The sequence below is a fragment of the Fistularia commersonii genome, chromosome 12, assembly GCF_037954325.1.
Source record: "Fistularia commersonii isolate RoL2024-O1a breed Wild chromosome 12, RoL_Fcom_v1.0, whole genome shotgun sequence".
Taxonomy (NCBI): Eukaryota; Metazoa; Chordata; class Actinopteri; order Syngnathiformes; family Fistulariidae; genus Fistularia; species Fistularia commersonii.
In genome coordinates, this window is record NC_141295.1 from 3393202 (window position 1) to 3412957 (window position 19756).

The window sequence follows — 19756 nt, forward strand, 5'->3', positions numbered from 1 at the left end:
CATTCATTCACGATTTATGCTAGGTACAGGGTGGAGCCTGAATCGAACCAGTATTTAATGACAACCAAATGAATAAATAAATAGGTCGATCAATAAATAGTGCAGAAAATGTGCCTGCCAATCTACTACAGTGCTATAATTAAACAAGAAATAAAAGTTAACAGAGAATTTTTTTTTTTTTAAAGATTTAAAAATGTATTTATTTTTGTAGTATTTTTCTCTTTCTCAGAGTTGGGAGTGCTAATGTTTTTATAATATTTAAATATAATTCTAAAACGTTCACCTGGATATTTAATAAAAGCAGACTCATACTGAAATTAACATTGACTAATCAAACTGAATAACACTTATTTACCGACTACAGCAGGCCGCATGTGGAATGTTTGAATTTCAACTGCTAAAAATGTGTTTCCTTTACTTGAGTCACAGACGCAAAGTGAAAAAGAGTGAACATGTTGCTTTGGTTGAGAAATTTACAGAAATGTCATTTTAAAAATAGAGAGGAAAAACTGTAAATTTTAAGAGATGTGTCAATGATGCGTGTTAAGAAAAAGAGATAAATTAAATGATGTTAAGATTTTTTTTTTCCAATTTCATCCAAATAAGCAGGGGGTGAGAATAAATCTTGTTGATGAACTGGATGATGGGATTATGTGTGTGTGTGTAGAACTAGTAATCCAGCCAATCAACGAACACCACTGTAATCCGATGTTTTTTTTTTTTTTTTTTTTTTTTAAATTTCCCAAATCCTGGAATGCTGACACTTCCCCCTCCCTTCCACGCCAAACTTTTTTTTTTTTTTTTTTTTTTTTTTTACGCGCCAAACAAAGTCGCGTCTGTTTGGAAGACGCGTGTAGCCTTCACGCATGCGCAGTAAAAAAAATACGCACAACTCCCTTTTTTTTTCCTCAATACCATCACAATTCTACTTTTTTTTCTTGACTTCGTCTCGCTTGATGACATCAATCGATCGGATAATCCCATCGTGGAGTGGGTTTGGGGGCGTCCGCGTCATAAATCCCCACCCACACCCACCCACCCACGCGTGTATAAATCACGGAGGGGTACCTGAACGCACCTTTAATCAATAGCAGGAGTTCCTGTCAGATCTGTTCTCGTCGGGTTAATGATTCCCGGGTTATCTCGTACTTAGTACTCAAGCGTGGAGTTTGGAGTCTGCCCTCCCCTCCGATAAAACATAATAGTAGGGGCTTTTAGTCGCTTTGCCTTTCTTTTGTGCCCCCCCCTTGCCACCGGTGTGTGTGTATGTGTGTGTGTGTGTATGTGTGTGTGAGTGTGTGTGTGTGTGCGCGTCGGTTTTGATCCACCTGGCAGCAGAAAGGACGCACACAATGTTAACCCTTGTCGTCTTCTTGCTCTGTGCAGCTTCCTCTGTCCCAATTTATGCCAAAGGTAAGTTGTGGGAAATTGATGGATTTTTTTTTTTTTTTGGTACTGGGATGTTTTGTTAAGCCTAGATCATGTAAACATTTTGATTTAAAGAACCCATGCATCATGGTGGGAGTTGAGTCAGTATCCGCTTATTATAACAGTATAATGATAACAAAAAAATTGTGTGAAAAAAATGCATTACAGTGGGAGTTGAGTCAGTGTCGGATTCTTGCAACTGTATAATTATAACAAAAAAAAAAACGTGTGAAAAAAATGCATCATCGTGGGAGTTGAGTCAGTATCCAATTATAACGGTGTAATGAAAACAAAACAAAAAAAATGTGTAAAAAATATGCATCACGGTTTGAGTTGAGTCGGTATCCGATTATTATCAATGTATAATGATAACAAAAAAATTGTGTGAAAAATATACATCACGGTAGGAATTGAGTCAGTATCCAATTATAATGGTATAATGATAACAAAAATTTTTTTTAAAACATTTTGATGAAAAATATGCATCATGGTGGGAATTGAGTCAGTATCCGATTATTATAACAGTATAATATCAAAAAAATTGTGTGAAAAAAATGCATTACAGTGGGAGTTGAGTCAGTGTCGGATTTTCGCAACTGTATAATTATAACAAAAAAAAATGTGTGAAAAAAATGCATCATTGTGGGAGTTGAGTCAATATCCAATTACAACGGTATAATGAAAACAAAAAATAAAAAAAATGTGTAAAAAGTATGCATCACGGTTGGAGTTGAGTCGGTATCCGATTATTATTATTATTGTATAATGATAACAAAAAAATGGTGTGAAAAATATGCATCACAGTAGGAGTTGAGTCAGTATCCAATTATAATGGTATAATGATAAAAAATTTATTAAAAAAAAAATTTTGATGAAAAAAATGCATCACGGAGGGAGTTGAGTCAGTATCCGATTATTATCAATGTGTAATGGTAACAGAAAAAAAGTGTGAAAAAAATGCATCACGGTGGGAGTTGAGTCAGTATCCGATTATTATAACAGCATTATGATAAAAAAAAAGTGTAAAAAAAAAAAAAAAAAACAACACAGAATTTTCATTTGTTGAATTCGATGGCTCGTTTCTCAGTGATAAAATGAAATAGTGACACGTCAGTCACTATTTCCTCACGGCAAGATGTCATACCTACCGGGCAGCTCGTCAGTCAGAAAGAGGATTATTTCCTCTGAACACACCCATTTTAACAGTCAAGTGACCACTAAGAATGAAATTGTGCCTGGAATTTGCATTCGATAACTTGATTACATAACATTTCTTATTCAGTCCTGTCTTATTTCTTCTTTACCTATTACTTCTCGCCTTGTGGAGTGTTTTCTATCAGTCTCATTGCAATGAATCAAAACCATTCATTCAAATCGCGCTGTGAAGAAATGCAGGAAAATGCATTCAGGCACAAACAGATTTATAGCTGTGCGCTTGTAAGCCGAGGGTTTTCATCGCAGTGTCTTTGTGTGTTTGTTAACCGTCCGTCATTGCCGTGTTTCTTCAGGTGCTCCCTCCGGACCCTTGCTCAACAACAACCAGCTGTATAAATTCAGCTACAGCGCCGAGGTGCTTGTGGACGGGGCCCGAGGGTCAAAAGAGGGCAGTGCCGGCAGCAAAATTTCAAGCGATGTTGCCGTCAGTCTTGTTTGGAGGGATCCGAGCAATAAAAATGAGCAGCTAATTCGGCTGACGGTACGCCGATCATTTTTGAATTTTTTTTCCCTTCTTTTTGTGCTGATTGATAATATTTTCGATCATTTGCTAATCTCTTGCTTTTCTCTCTCTGATTTGTTCTCTGAAATTAGACAAAAAAAAAATCGGTGAAATTTCACCAAGACTTAACAAGAAATTATTTTTTAAATGAGCGAAATTTAAAAAAAATGAGTTAACATTCCAAATGTGTATTGTTACGCAGAGCCCACTAGTACTTTCAAAATGGCTTCTCATTATAATGTTATAAATTCGCTAATTTGCTAATCTCTTGCTTTTCTCGCTCTAATTTCTCCTCAGAAATTAGCCCGGAAAAAAAGCGAGAAATTTCACGAACAATTGACAAAAAATAATCTTTTAAACGATCAAAATAAAAATAAAAAAAACAGCTTGATATTCTTGATGTGTATTGTTATGCAGTCGATTAGTTCTTTCAAAATGGCTTCTCATTATTGTGTTTATAACTGCTTACAAATTCGCTAATTCGCTAATCTCTTGCTTTTCTCGCTCTAATTTATATTCAGAAATTAAATATAAAAATCAGCACCAATTTCACCAAGACTTAACAAGAAATTATTTTTTAAATGAGCGAAATTTTAAAAAATGAGTTAACATTCCTAATGTGTATTATTACGCAGAGCCCATTAGTACTTTCAAAATGGCTTCTCACTATAATGTTACAAATTTCGCTAATTTGCTAATCTCTTGCTTTTCTCGCTCTAATTTCTCCTCAGAAATTAGCCTGGAAAAAAAAGCGAGAAATTTCACGAACAATTGACAAAAAATAATCTTTTAAACGATCAGTAAAAAAAAAAAAAAGCTTAATATTCTTAATGTGTATTGTTATACAGAGTCGATTAGTGCTTTCAAAATGGCTTCTCATTATTGTGTTTATAACTGCTTACAAATTAGCTAATTCGCTAATCTCTTGCTTTTCTCACTCTAATTTGTATTCAGAAATTAAATATAAAAATCAGCGAGAAATTTCACCAACACTTAACAAGAAACAATATTTTAAATGAGGGAACTTTTGAAAAATGAGCTAAACTTAATAGTCTTAATGTGTATTGTTACGCAGAGTCAATCACTATTTTCAAAATGGCTTCTCATTATTTTGTTTATAATTGCTTACTAATTCGCTAATTTGCTAAACTCTTGCTTTTCTCGCTCTAATTTCTCCTCAGAAATTAGACAAAAAAATCAGCGAGAAATTTCACCATCACTTAACAAGAAATAGTCTTTTAAATGAGTGAAATAAAAAAAAAACAAAGCTTAATAGTCTTAATTTGTATTGTTACGCAGAGTTGATTAGTACTTTCAAAATGGCTTCTCATTATTGTGTTTATATCTGCTTACAAATTAGCTAATTCGCTAATCTCTTGCTTTTCTCGCTCTAATTTGTATTCAGAAATTAAATATAAAAATCAGCGAGAAATTTCACCAACACCTAACAAGAAATTATTTTTTAAATCTGCAAAATAAAAAAAAAAGAGAAAAGCTTAATACTCTCAATGTGTATCGTTACGCAGAGTCGATCAGTACTTTCCAAAGGAATCCTCATTATTGTGTTTTTACAAACTGTCCAAATGGGTGACTTCTTCAGTCCCGTTTGACCTAAATCCTGTACCCTTGTCAGATCTCAAATGTGAAAGTCGACCCGGCGTCCGATTGGTCGCAGAAGAATAATCTCCTCCATGGAACAACAACCGAAAGTCTTTTGGGGAAAACCAGACTTGCGGCGCTGACAGAACCCTTCTTTGTGCATCTGAAAAATGGGAAGGTAAGAGGAACACCTCCCCCTATAGACAAAACCCTTATTACCACTTATTCTGTCACCTTCTGTCATAATTAATTCTGTAATTACACAATTATTAACAATGCTCCTCTAAAAAGCTGATAATAATGGAAGAACATACTTTGCTTTGGCTCCAATGGCAACTTGAAATTACCTCTTGAATTTATTTTAAGCGATGATTTCAACAACAGCATTTGAAAAAAAATGGATTTTACATCATTTTTAGCAGATTTAAAAATTTGATATCCAGCGGCACGCCTTGAGCAATTTTTTTCTGTCGCGCCGAAGTGGCGATGCTGGCAGGGGAACGTGAGTTAGATATCACAGTGTGTGCAAGGTCAAAGGTCAAAAGGATCAGAGGGTACAGGGAACAAAATGGCCGCAGGTATCACCGTGACAACCTGGTGACGGTCCCTTCTTTAACAGTATATCGGCACCAAAGCCTCTTTTCTCTTGCGAATAAGGACTGTATTTGTTTGAAAACCATTTACCATCATTTCTGGACCATAGGGCGCACCTGATTATAAGCCTCACCCAGTACATTTTAAAAGGAAAAATTTTGTACATACATAAGCCGCACTTGTCTATAAGCCACATGCGCACATTGAAACATGAGATATCTACAAAGAAAGACGGCACACAGAAAGTTTTAATAAAATACCTTGGCTTTTGTGTCCAAACAGCAGCAATACGGTAGTAACACAGCACTAACAGGGCTGGTTAAAAAAAACAAAACGGTAAAAATTGCTGAGAGCCATCTTTATCTTCCTCCTGTGTTCTTCCCACTGCCGTTTCCAGCGTCTCATTCATTCATGCCGAGTTTACGTGTTTCCTTCTTTATCGGCCAGATCGATCGCTTTTAACTCGAAAGCTGCGTCACATGCATTTCTTCTTGCATTTTCCATGATGAGGGTCTGTACATGCTAATTTTATTCATGCACAAAGCGCAAAGTTGCATAAAAAATTGCGTGTTCCCGGACACATAAATTCAACCTGTCTACCTCTTCTGGCGGCCGTTAGGAAAAAATGCATAAATTATCCGCATCATTGCAAATCAAAGTATATGACAAAAGTCACGGCTTATAGTCCGGAAATTACGGTACATTTGCTTTACAAGCGAGTGTTTCTGGACATGAATCTTAACAAAACGATGAGTCTGATTCATTTGTACCTTCTTTAAACGGAGAGATCTGGTTTAAATAGCGGAAAATTACCATGACGGTACTTATAATACCGGAAGACAAGCTTCATCTCGCGGTCATTTGTTCCTCTCGTCGGCAGTGACGCTGGTGAAAGGTTACCGGCAGTTGCGTGGTTGTTATTAATAAAAACGGACAAAAATAATGACTAAAAGTTTGCGTCAGCTCGCCCAGAGGAACTTCTCGGTTACTAAGTTGGAGGATGTCGGGAGCGCTTCACGCTCCTTTTAGGCGGATGATGTAACACGATGGACGAGATCCAGTATGTCTGGCTTGTGATATTCAAAAGAGGACTTAGTTTTGCAGACGCTAAAAACGTCTTTCACCGTCATGTGATGAACGCAGCCGATTGCGCGAATGGAAATGTCCACTTCCGAGGATACATTTATCTGCGTCCGGGTATCGAGTCGTACGACGAAATTTGGTCGCGTTAACATCGGCGTTGCGCTCCGTTTTGTGAAAAATACATCCGATAACGATTAGCATTGAAGCTAAGACAGTGGTGAAAACCTAAACAGGATGACGAACGCGTCCGTCGTTCCAGTCATCCGTTTGCGAATGCGTGCCTTTTTTTTAGTACGAGTCAGCCTTGCATCATCGCGCGATACGAGTGAAGCCTATGGGATGTTAGATTTAAACCTCATATTTCCACACCTGTCCTTGAAAAGTTCAGCCAACTATTTACTCGACCGGTTTGTTTTGCAATTACCGTGTCATGACAATCAGGGCCGGGTCATCAAAGATCGCATTGATATTTGCGTTCCTCGTCACCGGCGCTGAAGTTTGCGGGATTGGTAATTTGTGATTGACGCAGCAGAGTGGACGGACCCCCACATTAGTGGCCTAATATTACCCTGGTATTCATTACATGGATAGTCATCACAACAACCTTAAAATAAAGGGCACCGGGCGGCTGCCGCTCAGTTGGCGGCGTGGGCGTCCTTCCAAAGTCGGCGGTTCGATTCCTGCCTCTTTCCGTCCGCTTTCCCCGAAAACCGAATCGCCCGGTTAGCGCTCGGCAGCTTTTATCGAAGTTTAATTTGTTTCAACGGCGCCGTTACGTTTTGCCCAACTTCTGCTCAAACTGAATTGTAATATACTTTTTTGCTCATTTTGCAAAGAAGATTAAAGTAGTCTTCTCTGCTGATGTTTTTGTTGGAGAACTTATTTTTATATTTTGTCATCTTTAGTCATTAACTTTCCATCCAGTTGGTTTGGGAAGGTCAAACATCTGATCTCGTTTCTTTAATGGCGTAATAAAAAAAAACAAAAAACAAAACCCTAATGACTTTAAAAAAGCTGCCAAATCCAAGACAGAAGGTTGTTTTCCTTTTGCCAGAAATTTTGTCGATATTATATATCATATAACGGCATATATCCTTTTTTTTTATGGTGCAATGGTAACCAAAATCTAATGGTAAAAAGGAAAGGAAAAAAAAATGACGGCCACGCTTCGTCAAAGAAATTACCGTGATTCATTTCTACTTTCTAAATGCCAAATTACTGCAAAGTATATTCCGACGTTTTCTCCCGTCATGATCTCTCTGGCACAGCCCTCCGCAGACGGCGGACCTTTCGGTCGACGCCAGGTGGAATTTTAATGTCGCGGTACGCGACATTAAAATGGGAAAATAGTCTTACGCCTTATATCCACGCTCCCCTAAACTATACCTAAAAAAATACCGCAAAAATTCCCCGGAAATCAATATTTCGTCCGGATTCCTTCATCCGAATTTTCGCGTAAATTTGCCTCTTTTATATTAGCTATCAGAATGAACCAGAGTGAAATAGGAGAGAGACGTGTTTCCCCTTGGTTGTGAGTTTATTTTTACACAGAGCAGCAGTCTGCAATCTATTTATGGTGGTCCTATCTGATATTGTGGTCGGGAGCCGCAAATAAATGACATACTGTGGAGGAGACACTGTAGGGTGGTGCTGATTTCTGCACCCCTGACCCGAACTGAGGCCTCGGCGGAAAACCTTTAGTCGTAAAATGCTATTTCTTCCTTACCTTGAATCCATGACGGGGACGGACATTTCCCAGATCCGGTCTTTCAGCCGGTCGTATTAAAGGATATGTTTAAAATTCAGCGTGCGCGTCAAACTGGCTTTTATTTGTGTTGGCGTTCATCGTAACCGATGTCATTATCGCTGGATAAACGTTGCGAAATGCAGAATTTCTTCTTACCTTGCTTTCCCTGTACACGTGTGTGTTGCAGGTGAAAGCGTTTTATTCTTACAGAACCGAGCCGGCTGTCGTCAAGAACCTGAAAAGAGGAGTGTCCAGTTTATTGCAAGTGCAGCTAAATACGGGAAAGGTTATAGAGGTAAAAGTCGTAAATCATCGCCGCGTTTATCCCGCGTGGTTTCGACGCACGTTCATTTTTCGCGCGTTTTCGTTCGGGGAAACAGAACGACGTGTCCGGAAGGTGCACGGTTCAGTACAAGGCGGCGAAAGGTCAGGTGACGAGAACCAAGATCCCGGAGACGTGCAAGACGGCGGAGGCCGGATTCACCACGCACATTCAGGTCAGTCGGCGTCCGGATCGACCCGCCGCCGCCGAACGGGAAGCGCCGATCGGAAGTCCTCACGTCTCACTTTCCACCCAGGCCCTGGGAGTGAACAGGAAATCCAGCTCTGTGACGGTGTTTACGCTCCAAGACGGGTTCATAAAGTCGGCCGTGGCTGAAGAAATCCACTTTTTAACCGTGAACGCCCATCGGTCCTCCGCAACCAAAGTGGTGTCCAGGTACCGTATTTTTCGGATTATACGTCGCTCCAGCCAAAAATGCATAATAAAGAACGAAAAAAAACATATATAAGTCGCACTGGAGTATAAGTCGCATTTTGGGTGGGTGGGTGGGGGTGGGGGGGATTTATTTAATAAAATGCAACAACAAGAACAGACATGTCATTTAAAATTTTAATGACGAACAATTTAAAATAAAAATAGAATAGAGGCAACAACAGGCTGAACGATACGCTTACATTACATGACACAACTGAGAAAGTGCGTGGTATGTTAATATAACATACTGACAGTTATTCCGATAACACTAGCATAAATAACATGATAAGAAGTTTACCAAAACCATCCGTGTCATTCCAAAAACCCGGTAACTAAAATTAAAAAAAAAATTTTTTTACTACTTGCAGCTTGTAATCAGCAGAATACGATTTCCTTTTCGGTGCCGTTTTTGTTAAGTTCTTCGCTAATGTTGAAATTATTATCACAGGCCTATAGGGCCCTCTTGCGGTTCAATAACATGTGAAATGATATACCGGTACCGGTAATAATGTGTTAAAAACGTCACACATAAGTCGCTTCAGAGTATAAGTCGCACCCCTCACCAAACTATGAAAAAAAACGCGACTTATAGTCCGGAAAATACGGTAAACGCCTCTAGTGATTTCTAACCGAACCAAATACTCACATTACTCTCGCGTGCCAGGCAAACCTTCACATTGGTTGGAACAGAAGCCGGGCCGCCGGAAGCCGCCGGAAAAGATGTCCCTGGGGTCGTCCGATCCATCGATACCAAGCTGGCGGCTGTCGGTATCATCGCTGAGAAGCTCAAATCCCAAAACAAAGGCCGTTCATCGGTGAGTGATAGATTTATTTTGACATTTCCCATCGTGACAAGGTACCTTTCTTAAACACCACGAGATCCATCTCTCATATAGACCAGGGGGTCGGCGACCGTCTTTACACTCCGAGTGGCTTGGGAAAATAAATCATAAATATTTAATTGAAGCGTATTTTATTTGTGTTAATTCCTTTTTTTTTTTTTTTTTTAAATTTTTAGTTCCAAGTTGGGAGATTATTGTGATCTTGAAATATTAAATAATTATTATTAAAATTATTATTATTAATATTTATTAATAATTTAATATTATTATATTAAATTATTATTTTTCGTCACACTCGCGGAAGCCGGTATACCCGCCAGCCAGCCGGTAAAGTCCCGATTTGCAGAAGTTCAGGCGCAGAATTCCCATAAACCAGGTAAAATGTATATTTATAAAGATATTTTGCAAATAATTATTTTTATTGTTTACTGAAAATGATTTTTTCCCGATTTATTTTTGAAATTCAGGTCAAGGCTCCGCGACACGCTCTGAAAACCTAAAAATTAAATTTTCCCCGTAATACTTTGGGAATTTCAGCAACAACACTTGTTGGTCCAAAGTGTAAAGGTAATAAAAAGCAATATATACACAGGTACCTTTATTTTAGACGTCAAAAAGTAATTGCGGCTCCCAGTGTTTTCTTTTCCGAGGAAACCGGGTCCAAATGGCGTTTTGGGTGTTAAGGGTTGCCGACCCCTGATATAGACCGTAAATGTAACGCAAGGTGATTCCAATGAGTTCTTATCGAGACATCGTGGGGTAGAAAGGAGATCATTTTTGTCTTGTAAATATCGCCTACTCATTCGCTCTCCGTGCGTCTTCCCGGGTAGCTCTCCGAACTTTGGCAAGCCCATCAGAAGCAGCTGGAGCCGGCGGGCTTGTCCAAGGCTACGGCTCCTCGCGGCTTCCTGGCTCTCCTCCAGGGCATTAGGAGGGCATCCAAAGATGAAATTCTCAAAGTGATGAAGAGCGCCAGCAAGACGAGTCTGTAAGCCTCCTACCGCTAATTTACCCCCTCCCCGGTTAAGAATCCATCCCTAAAGTTATACGATTCTCCAGATTTAACAGCTTTATTATTTTTAAACCTCTTATCTCAGACCTCAAGTAGTAGACGCGGTGACCTCCTCCCAGACCTCTGCATCTTTGGACGCCATGCTCGAATTCCTCAACTTTACAGATGCCAAAGGCTTAGTTCTGCAGGAGAGGTTTCTTTACGCCTGTGGATTTGCCTCGCATCCCAATGAACGCATGCTGCAGGCTCTGCTGGTGAGTTTGGATGGTGTCTTTCCTACCTGAGGCTATCAGAATTTTTAATTCCTCTTCCTTCAGCTGCAGGGAATCTCAAAATCTTAAACCTTAAAAAAAAAAAAAAAAAAAATTCTCACCCACTTAGTGTAAATTGTCATAATTTATCTGTATATATAATCATAAATGTGCAATATTTCATTTCATAATAGCTTCATATACAATATTTTTTCATACTCTTGTTGCACTCCTTACCTTTCACTTGGTACTTAAGACCTTTAAACATTTTACAGTCTTCACTTGTTACTTAAGACACTTTATAGTTTATTTGTATTTCTTATTCTCCCCCCCTTTTTTTTTTTTTTTTTTTTACATTTTATAAAATTTTCTACTATTATTTATTATTTTATGTTTTTCTTGTAACTCTGGCACAATGATTTCCTTTTTTTTCACTGTTTATACAATTTTCTACTATTCTTTATTATTATATTTTTCCTCTCTGTTCTTATTCTTATTCTTATTCTTATTCTTATTCTTATTATGAAAAAAAAAACTTTTAGAAATGTTGTTTTGCTTGTCAATTTTAATGAAGACCCGTTCGCCAACCAAATTTTTTGGCAATAGATATCCACAATATGCTTTTTTCTACCGAGCCGAGAGTAATGACTGCATTCTTTATTTCGATCATTTAGTTTTTACGCCGTGGACTGAACAGTCATCTGTAAAAACAGATTTAAATCAAACAAACTTGGGAATAATCATGTTTTTTTTAATTTTTTTTTAACTGTATTAGAACAAATAAAGAAAGAAACAATAAATAATTTCCCCGCTGCTGTCCTTCATGCTTTGGTGCAAATATAACACCGTCCAGATGCGATTTGGTCCATATTTACCACAAACGCAGACAGGGAAAAAAAAAAAAGATACTCATCATGATCCAAAAAATTAAAACATTCCACACAGAACATAGAAAAACGATGTCGCAATTTATAAAAATAAATTCCAGCCACGTTTAGAGCAACAACCAGCCCAAATCTTAAGAAAATGCAAGTGTCTTTTTCCCTCTTTTTTTGCTACGTTTTTTTTTTTTTTTTCCGTCGTGGTCGTTGTCGTCGCCGTCTCCAGTTAAATCTGATGTTTTTCATTTCAGGAAATATCTAAGGGCAAAATCGGCAGCTCCGACATCAGAGAGTCGGCGGTGATCATTATGGGAGCTTTGGTCAACAAACTGTGCCAGAAAGGCGGCTGCAATTTACCGGTGAGCATACAAGTTAAGAGCCCAAACCGGAACACTCAGTTCCCAGACGGGAATATTTTCGTAGTTTCTAAATGACTGATGATCTGCTGCGGCGTCTTTTTGGTTTAAGACGGTGGAGAAGGTGAAGAAGATGATTCTAGAAGGTCCCGACAGCACGCGGGTGGAGTCAGAGGTTCAGATGTACCTTCTGGCGCTAAAGAACTCCCTGCTCCCAGAGGCCATTCCCCTTTTAACCAAATACGCCGAGTCGGAAGTGGGTTCTTACTGTACCATCGCCCTCACTGCTCTGCAGAGATACGACATCAGTCAGATGACCAAAGAGGTATCCCGTGGTTGATGTAAACCGCATGTATTTCTCAGCGGCATGCTTGAAAACTAAAACACTGCATCTTTGATTCCAGGTAAAAGAGACGGTAAACAGGGTTTACCATCAGAATCGACGGATTTACGAGAAAAATGTGCGAGCGGCCGCCGCCGACGTCATCCTCGGCAGCAACCCCTCGTACATGGAAGTGAAGAATCTTCTGTTGTCCATCGGAAACCTGCCTCATGAGATGAATAAATACATGCTGTCCAAAATCCAGGACATCCTCCGTTTCCAGATGCCAGCCAGGTTCGGCTCCCACCGAGAGAAATAGAACTGAATTCAAGGAATGATTCATCTATATTTTTTTCCTTTTTTTTTTTTTTTTTTTTTTTTTTGCAGCAAAGTTTTGCGGGAAGCCATGAGGGACACGGTTGCACACAACTATGACCGCTTTGCAAAAGTGGGTTCGTCGTCCGCTTACTCCGGTTTCATGGCGCGTGAGTAACCGTCGTCTGCAGAACGTCACTGACATTCAATGTCTGGGAAATATGAAAAAATACCGGTATTTGTGGTATTTGTGTATTTACATAAAAACCTGTTCCTCTGTGGGCTCGACAAATTGCAATTTTACAGCTAATTTGACTGATCAAAATTGTTTTCCAAGGAGCCACATGACACCGAACTCATTTACGAGTTCGTGAAGACTTTTTTAAAATTATTATTATTATTTTTTTTTTTTTTTAAATTTAAATATTCAATGTCTGAGCTTCAGCAGTTTTGGGAAATATGAAAAAATACCGGTAAATTTGTGTGCTTACATAAAACCTGTTCCTCTGGGGGCTCGATAAATTGCAATTTCACAGCTAATTTGACAGATCAAAATTGTCTTCCAAGGAGCCACATGACACCGAACTCATTTTCGAGTTTGTGAAGAATTTTTAAGTTTTTTTTTAAAAAAAAAAAACATTTTTTTTTTGAATTTGATATTCAATGTCTGAGCTTTAGCAGTTTTGGGAAATATGAAAAAAAAATGGTAAATTTGTGTATTTCCCTAAAACCTGTTCCTCTGTGGGCTCGATAAATTGCAATTTTACAGCTAATTTGACTGATCAAAATTGTTTTCCAAGGAGCCGCATGACACCGAACTCATTTTCGAGTTTGTGAAGAATTTTTAAGTTTAAAATTTTTTTAAAAAATTTTTTTTATTCAATATTCAATGTCTGAGCTTTAGCAGTTTTGGGAAATATGAAAAATACCGGTAAATTTGTGTGTTTACATAAAACCTGTTCCTCTGGGGGCTCGATAAATTGCAATTTTACAGCTAATTTGACAGATCATTGTTTTCCAATGAACCACATGACACCGAACTCATTTTCGAGTTTGTGAAGAATTTTTAAGTTTTTTTAAAAAAAATTTTTAATCTTTTTTTTTTTTTTAAATTTAATATTCAATGTCTGAGCTTCAGCAGTTTTGGGAAATATGAAAAAATACCGGTAAATTTGTGTATTTACATAAAACCTGTTCCTCCAGGGGCTCGATAAATTGCAATTTCACAGCTAATTTGACGGATCAAAATTGTTTTCTAAGAAGCCACATGACACCGAACTCATTTTCAAGTTTGTGAAGATTAAAAAAAAAATATATATGTCTATTTTTTTAATTTTTACATTTTTTTTATCCTTTTTGACTCAAACAGCTTCTTAACAAGTTTCTAATTTTTTTATGAATTGAATTCAATTTATTTATTTTTACTAGCGCCTAAAATTGAAGTACAAAGAAAAACGTCATGTTTTTTTTTTTTTTTTTTGTCGTATTTTTTTTAACCCCCGTGCGATCTTATCATTGTGTTTACTCCCCTTGTCCTACGGGTCAAAAATGACCCATAAGACAATCTTTGTACCCTAGTGGTGTACAGCCCACATGGAAACATAAACAAAAAAGAAGTATCACTTTTTCTACTTATGGGGTCTCTTTAGGAAAAGTCATAAAATTTCAAGTTGGAAAAAAATAGGTTAAGGTGTTTTTTTCTACAGCTAAACATGGTAGTGGGTCAACACACGGCTTTTAAGCCTCAACAATACCAAGTATGGTTCTTAGTTTTTGGTCTTTCAGCAGTGACATCATCGTTACATCTAAGTAAAGTGTCCGAAAACGTCTGTCTTCCCACAGAATCCGCGGACGTCACCTCAACATACAGCCTGGATATTCTGTACTCTGGTTCTGGGATCCTGAGGAGAAGCAACATGAATATTTATGGCGCGAGCAAAGACGCAACCCTTCATGGTCTGCAGGTCAGGTCAACTTTTGCATCCAAAATCACGAAATCTAAGAAATCGGGAGGACCTGACGGCTAGTTTGGTGTCCAGGTGGCCATCGAGGCGCAGGGTCTGGAGTCGCTGATAGCCGCCACGCCCGATGAGGGGGAGGAAGACCTGGATTCGTTTGCCGGGATGTCCGCTCTGCTTTTCGACGTTCAGCTGAGACCCGTCACCTTCTTCAAGGGTTACAGCGATCTCATGTCCAAAATGTTCTCCATGACCGGAGAACCCATGAATGTAGTGAAAGGTCTCATCCTGCTGACAGATCATTCTGAGGTATGTGGTCATAATCGCAACCGGAGTTAAATATAGAGCTGAAAGGAGTTAAATATATGAGCTGAAACTTCACCTTCGGGTATCACAATTTTTATAGATTAGTCATAAGTGATGACCTCGATGCTCCCTGAAGGAAACTCCAAAGATGCACAAATGTGCGCTGCGTCTAAATGTGCTGATACAGGCGAAAGCCGAAAGTTATTTTATGCAAATATGGGAAAGTTGGTCTGAAAAAAAATTGTTTTTTTTTTCATTCCTTTCATGCTCTACTTGGGTTTACCAGGTTATCCAGCTGCAATCTGGCCTGAAGGCCAGGGCAGAGTTCCAAGGAGGGTTAGCCATCGACATCTCTGGAGGCATGGAGATCAGTCTGTGGTACAGGGAGTCCAAAACTAGCGTGAACAACAGGTAATAGTAGCAATACAGTATATCCTTATTTTTCGCGGGGGTTACGTTCCAAAAAGAACCCGTCACAGGCAAAATCTGTGAAGTATAAACCTTTATTTTTTTTTTTTTTTACAATTATTATACAATTAAATACTCTATTATACATTGAAAAGAAAGAACAGTACTGTACTTTAGAAACTTTTTTTTTTTTTTCAACAAATAACTTCTGTACTGTACTGCTAAATAATAATTTTAATCATCAATGTGAACAGAAGGCTTCAAATTGCGGAGATTAGTACCGCCCGCCGCGACCCGAGTAATTGGATTAAACGGGAGAAAATTAAAAATGATTATGAAAAAAATTGCGGACAGTTGCAACCCTTTTTGCATCCTTATTAAAACTTATCGCTGCCGTCGTCCTTATGTTTTTTTCTTCCTTCTTTACGGAACGAACGGAAGATTCATTCATTCCGTAATGCCGACCTACAGCCGCATAGCTTTTACCTTCCCTTAGCATGTCCAGAAGTTTAACTTTAGCATCTTCCGCTGCCTTTTGGGGCTTTTGTCGGTCCAGAGCGTTTCGTCAACATTATGGGTTTTAGAGAAACTCGAAATCGCGAGAGAATTTGCACGTACGTCATGTAAAATTTGGCAAGCTGTTTCACGTACGTGTGCATATTAAACTGCAACGTTATCGGTAGAGGAGAAGCGGAGTGACTTTTTAGCCAATCAGAACGCAGAACACGATGCATCATGCAAATCCGTGAAGTAGCGAAACCGTGAAAAGCGAACCGCGTTACAGCGAGGGATCGCTGTGTTACCTAAATGTTTACGTTCTCTCGGGCTTTTCTATAGCGACGCATATGTAGGTCACAGCCTCAAGTACGTCCGAGGGCCACTGATAAGCATATGTTTGTGAGGACTGTATGTACAACGTGATGTAAGATGCTTGCGGGGCAAAGGCCTCCGTGATAGACAGGCAATTCTTAGAAAATAACCTTTGTGACTGAAAGAGAAGTTGTTTCAGAAGTTCCAGTTGTGTCTCCAAACTGCAAATAGATCGGTGTTGATGTTGGAGTCATGCGTCGACTTTAAATAGTCTATAACCGTCGCCTGATTCATTTGTTCCGCAGGCATGCTGGACTCAGTCCAGTATTGTTCTTTACACTTATCTCATTTAGAGATTTGTGAAAATATGACGTCAGCTCTGTCTGGGGTCTCTATTTTAAAATCTCACGGCCAACGCGTGACAGTAGTCGCTGGAAATTGAACGCGTCATCGCGCCGCAATGGAATATTAGCAGCGCTTTTAAAAAAAGCAAAGCCGCGGAAATTAAATCTTACATTCGCGGATCTAAATATGGAATCTTAAGACGGTTTAGGGCTGAAATGATTTGCCTAACAAGAGACGGTAGGCTGAAAACACGGCGGAAGTTGCCGAGTTATGTTTATTGATCATCACGGGCACGATTGGGACTTCCGGGGTGATTGTGCACGCAGGTGAATGGCACGGGCAGGTGAATGGATCAACATGGCTGCACCTCTTCCACTCTGATAATAGTCTGGCAGGCTATCTATAGTCGCAGAACAAACTACACTAGCATCTTAGCCAAGGAATGTCTCCTCAGGCAAAGTTACAGACATTGGATTGGATTTGAATCATGCTGGGAAGGCAGTTACAGTAGTTAAACGTTGGCGCCTGAAGTCTTTTGGGTCCCTGATAATGCAGTAAATACACGCTCACAAACAAGGACCTTATATTATTATTGTTATTATCATTATATTACTGTATTATTATCATTGTTATTATTATTATATTACTGTATTATTAGTATCATTATTATACTATTATTACTGTATTATTATTATCATTATATTATTACCATATTACTATTGTTATTATTATTATTATATGACTGTATTATTAGTATTAATATTATTATATATTTAACTGTATTAGTATTATTATTATATCATTACTGTATTATCAGTATTATTATTATATTACTGTATTATTAGTATTTATATTATTATTATATTAATATTACTGTATTATGATTATGATTATTATATATCATTGTTGCATTATTATTATTATTACTGTATATTATTATTATTATTATTATACTGTATTATTAATATTATTATTGTTACTATTTAGATAACATTTTAAATTAATCTATATTTATTATTATTAACAAAAACAAAAGCAGCAACAATGATAAAAATAATAGTAACTTTTAATTAAAATAGTTAAATAATATATCTATTTAAGATTTTTTATTCATTTTTCAATATTTTATTTTCAATATTTAAATATGGCCATGTGTGTTTAACCATCATTCAGATATTTCACACTCTATGTGGGGGCATAAGCCAATTATAAACATGGTATTTTCCTTAGATATACCGTGGTGGTTCGGTTTTACTCGATCTTGCCTCTATCAATCCAGTATCCTACAGAAAAATAAATGATATCGACACAAAAATAACACTAATAGTATACAGTAACTGGAGTGTTACGTTTTTTTCGGATGTGCCGCGCTGGCATTTTTAATTTAATTTGCAGTAAATAAAACCCCAACCGTGCTGGAGGATGTTATTGCTGTGCAGAATTTGATTTCCATGTGTTGTCCAGAGGAGCTTTAGTCGTCACGGGAGACGTAACCGTGGACGTGGACTTCATGAGCGCGAGTGTGGAGGTCAGCTTCGAAACGGAGGCCTCGCTCGACTTCATCACGACCGTCCAGTTCTCCGAGTACCCCTTCCTGGTCTGCATGCAGATGGAAAAAACGACATTCCCAGTCAGGTAGCGTGAACGCCCTCCCCCTGGACGGCGGCGATGTTTCCGTAGACTCAAAATCTCTCTTTTTTTTTTTTTTTGCGATCCGCTTTCAGCGAGTACCTCGTCAAATCCGAACGTCTGCCGTCGGGGAAGAGCGCCGTGTTGCGGAAGAAGAGGAAAACGCTCGTTCCCGGCTCCGAATTCCCGCTTCATCAGGAGAATTCGAATATGTGCAAGAAGGTTTTCGACTCCGGTTGGTAAAGGAGACGTCTGTAATTTTTTTTTTTTTTTTTTGTCATTCGAGCGGGCGCGTTATTGGTACTCAGATTTCATTTTTTTTTATCTATTTTTCTTTGCGATGTTTACATTCCTGTGAGTATTTAAATAATTAGACATTGTTTGAAATCAGGAATTCTTCCATTGTGTTTGTATGGATTTCTTGAAACCCGTATTTATGACGCGGCACGCCGATATTTTACTCGTCAGATTATGACATCATGTGATTTACCCGCATTTACATTAAAGATTTCATGTAAATATAACTCTGGAAAGCTTGAACTAACTCTTCCAACTATCTTTTGTTTTCCGATTCAATGTGTTTACGGAAGCAAGTTTTCGTCACTGTATCGCTGTTAAATCTTATGTACCTGACCTTTTTTAATAATAACAATAATAATAAGTGAATTTAATGAACTGATAGGAAACACATGTTTGATTTTTTTTTTTTTTTTACTGACTGTAATAACCCTCTTAAGACTTTTTAGGTAATCCACATTTATTTCTGAATTTTGTGACAATTAGAATTGCCTGAAAATAAATGCGTTCTAGATAGTTGGTTGTGGAAGTGCATGAGAAACATGAAAAATATTATTTTTATGGACATAATTAGCTGCAGAGAAGGTCATGGTAGTAATACGTTGAAATGCATCATCATCCACTATCACAATATCCAAATTTTCTTTGTGAAATAAAAACAAAATGACCAATGTACAGGACTGTCTCCGAAAATTAGAATAGTGTGATAAAGTTCTTTATCTTATGCAATTAAAAAAACAAAAATGACTTGATATTCTAATATTTTGAGAGAGGATTTTTGAGTTTTCTTAAGATGTAAGCCATAATCAGCGATATTAAAATAATAAAAGGCTTGCAATATTTCAGTTGATTTGTAATGAATCCAGAATGTATGACATTTTTGTCAAGATAAAGAACTTTGTCACAATATTCTAATTTTCGGAGACAGTCCTGTATACAAGTTGGATGCTGAGTTACCAAATAATCTGTGCATGCTGACATAATTTCATCGATAAAAAATAATTGCAAAATACAAAAGAGATCATCAACTGCAGAATTATAAACTGTCGGACATGTTAAACGCGTTACCGTGCCGCCAAATACCGCTTTCAATTTAATC

General features: G+C 38.0%; 2 protein-coding genes across 3 annotated transcripts in view; one reads left to right on the forward strand and one right to left on the reverse strand.

Annotated features, from left to right (window-relative positions):
* Positions 1-19756, reverse strand: part of LOC147228151 (uncharacterized protein C4orf54-like) — a 52366-nt gene that overhangs the window by 15869 nt on the left and 16741 nt on the right. The window contains exon 3 of one of the 2 annotated variants that reach the window (XR_015106897.1): positions 18182-18330. The exons of the other annotated variant lie outside the window; for it this stretch is intronic. The gene's annotated coding sequence lies outside the window, so the exon portion shown is untranslated. Of the gene's footprint in view, positions 1-18181; positions 18331-19756 lie in introns of those variants that run through there. 2 annotated transcript variants of the gene reach the window in all.
* Positions 1295-19296, forward strand: LOC147228152 (microsomal triglyceride transfer protein-like). The gene is made up of 18 exons (XM_086156387.1): positions 1295-1413; positions 2937-3124; positions 4779-4922; positions 8356-8463; positions 8549-8665; positions 8747-8886; positions 9590-9740; positions 10598-10755; positions 10865-11033; positions 12163-12270; positions 12380-12592; positions 12672-12883; positions 12977-13074; positions 14747-14868; positions 14944-15171; positions 15455-15579; positions 18196-18366; positions 18456-19296. The coding sequence occupies exons 1-18, from the start codon at positions 1353-1355 to the stop codon at positions 18601-18603; spliced, it is 2661 nt and encodes an 886-aa protein (XP_086012513.1). The 5' UTR covers positions 1295-1352; the 3' UTR covers positions 18604-19296.

Bases quoted from the DNA above. Each gene is read 5' to 3' on its own strand.
- LOC147228152 (XM_086156387.1), top strand. From the start codon at position 1,353: ATGTTAACCCTTGTCGTCTTCTTGCTCTGTGCAGCTTCCTCTGTCCCA. The intron at 12,593-12,671 runs GTATCCCGTGGT...CTTTGATTCCAG, and splicing joins TCAGTCAGATGACCAAAGAG to GTAAAAGAGACGGTAAACAG. The intron at 13,075-14,746 runs GTGAGTAACCGT...GTCTTCCCACAG, and splicing joins TTACTCCGGTTTCATGGCGC to AATCCGCGGACGTCACCTCA.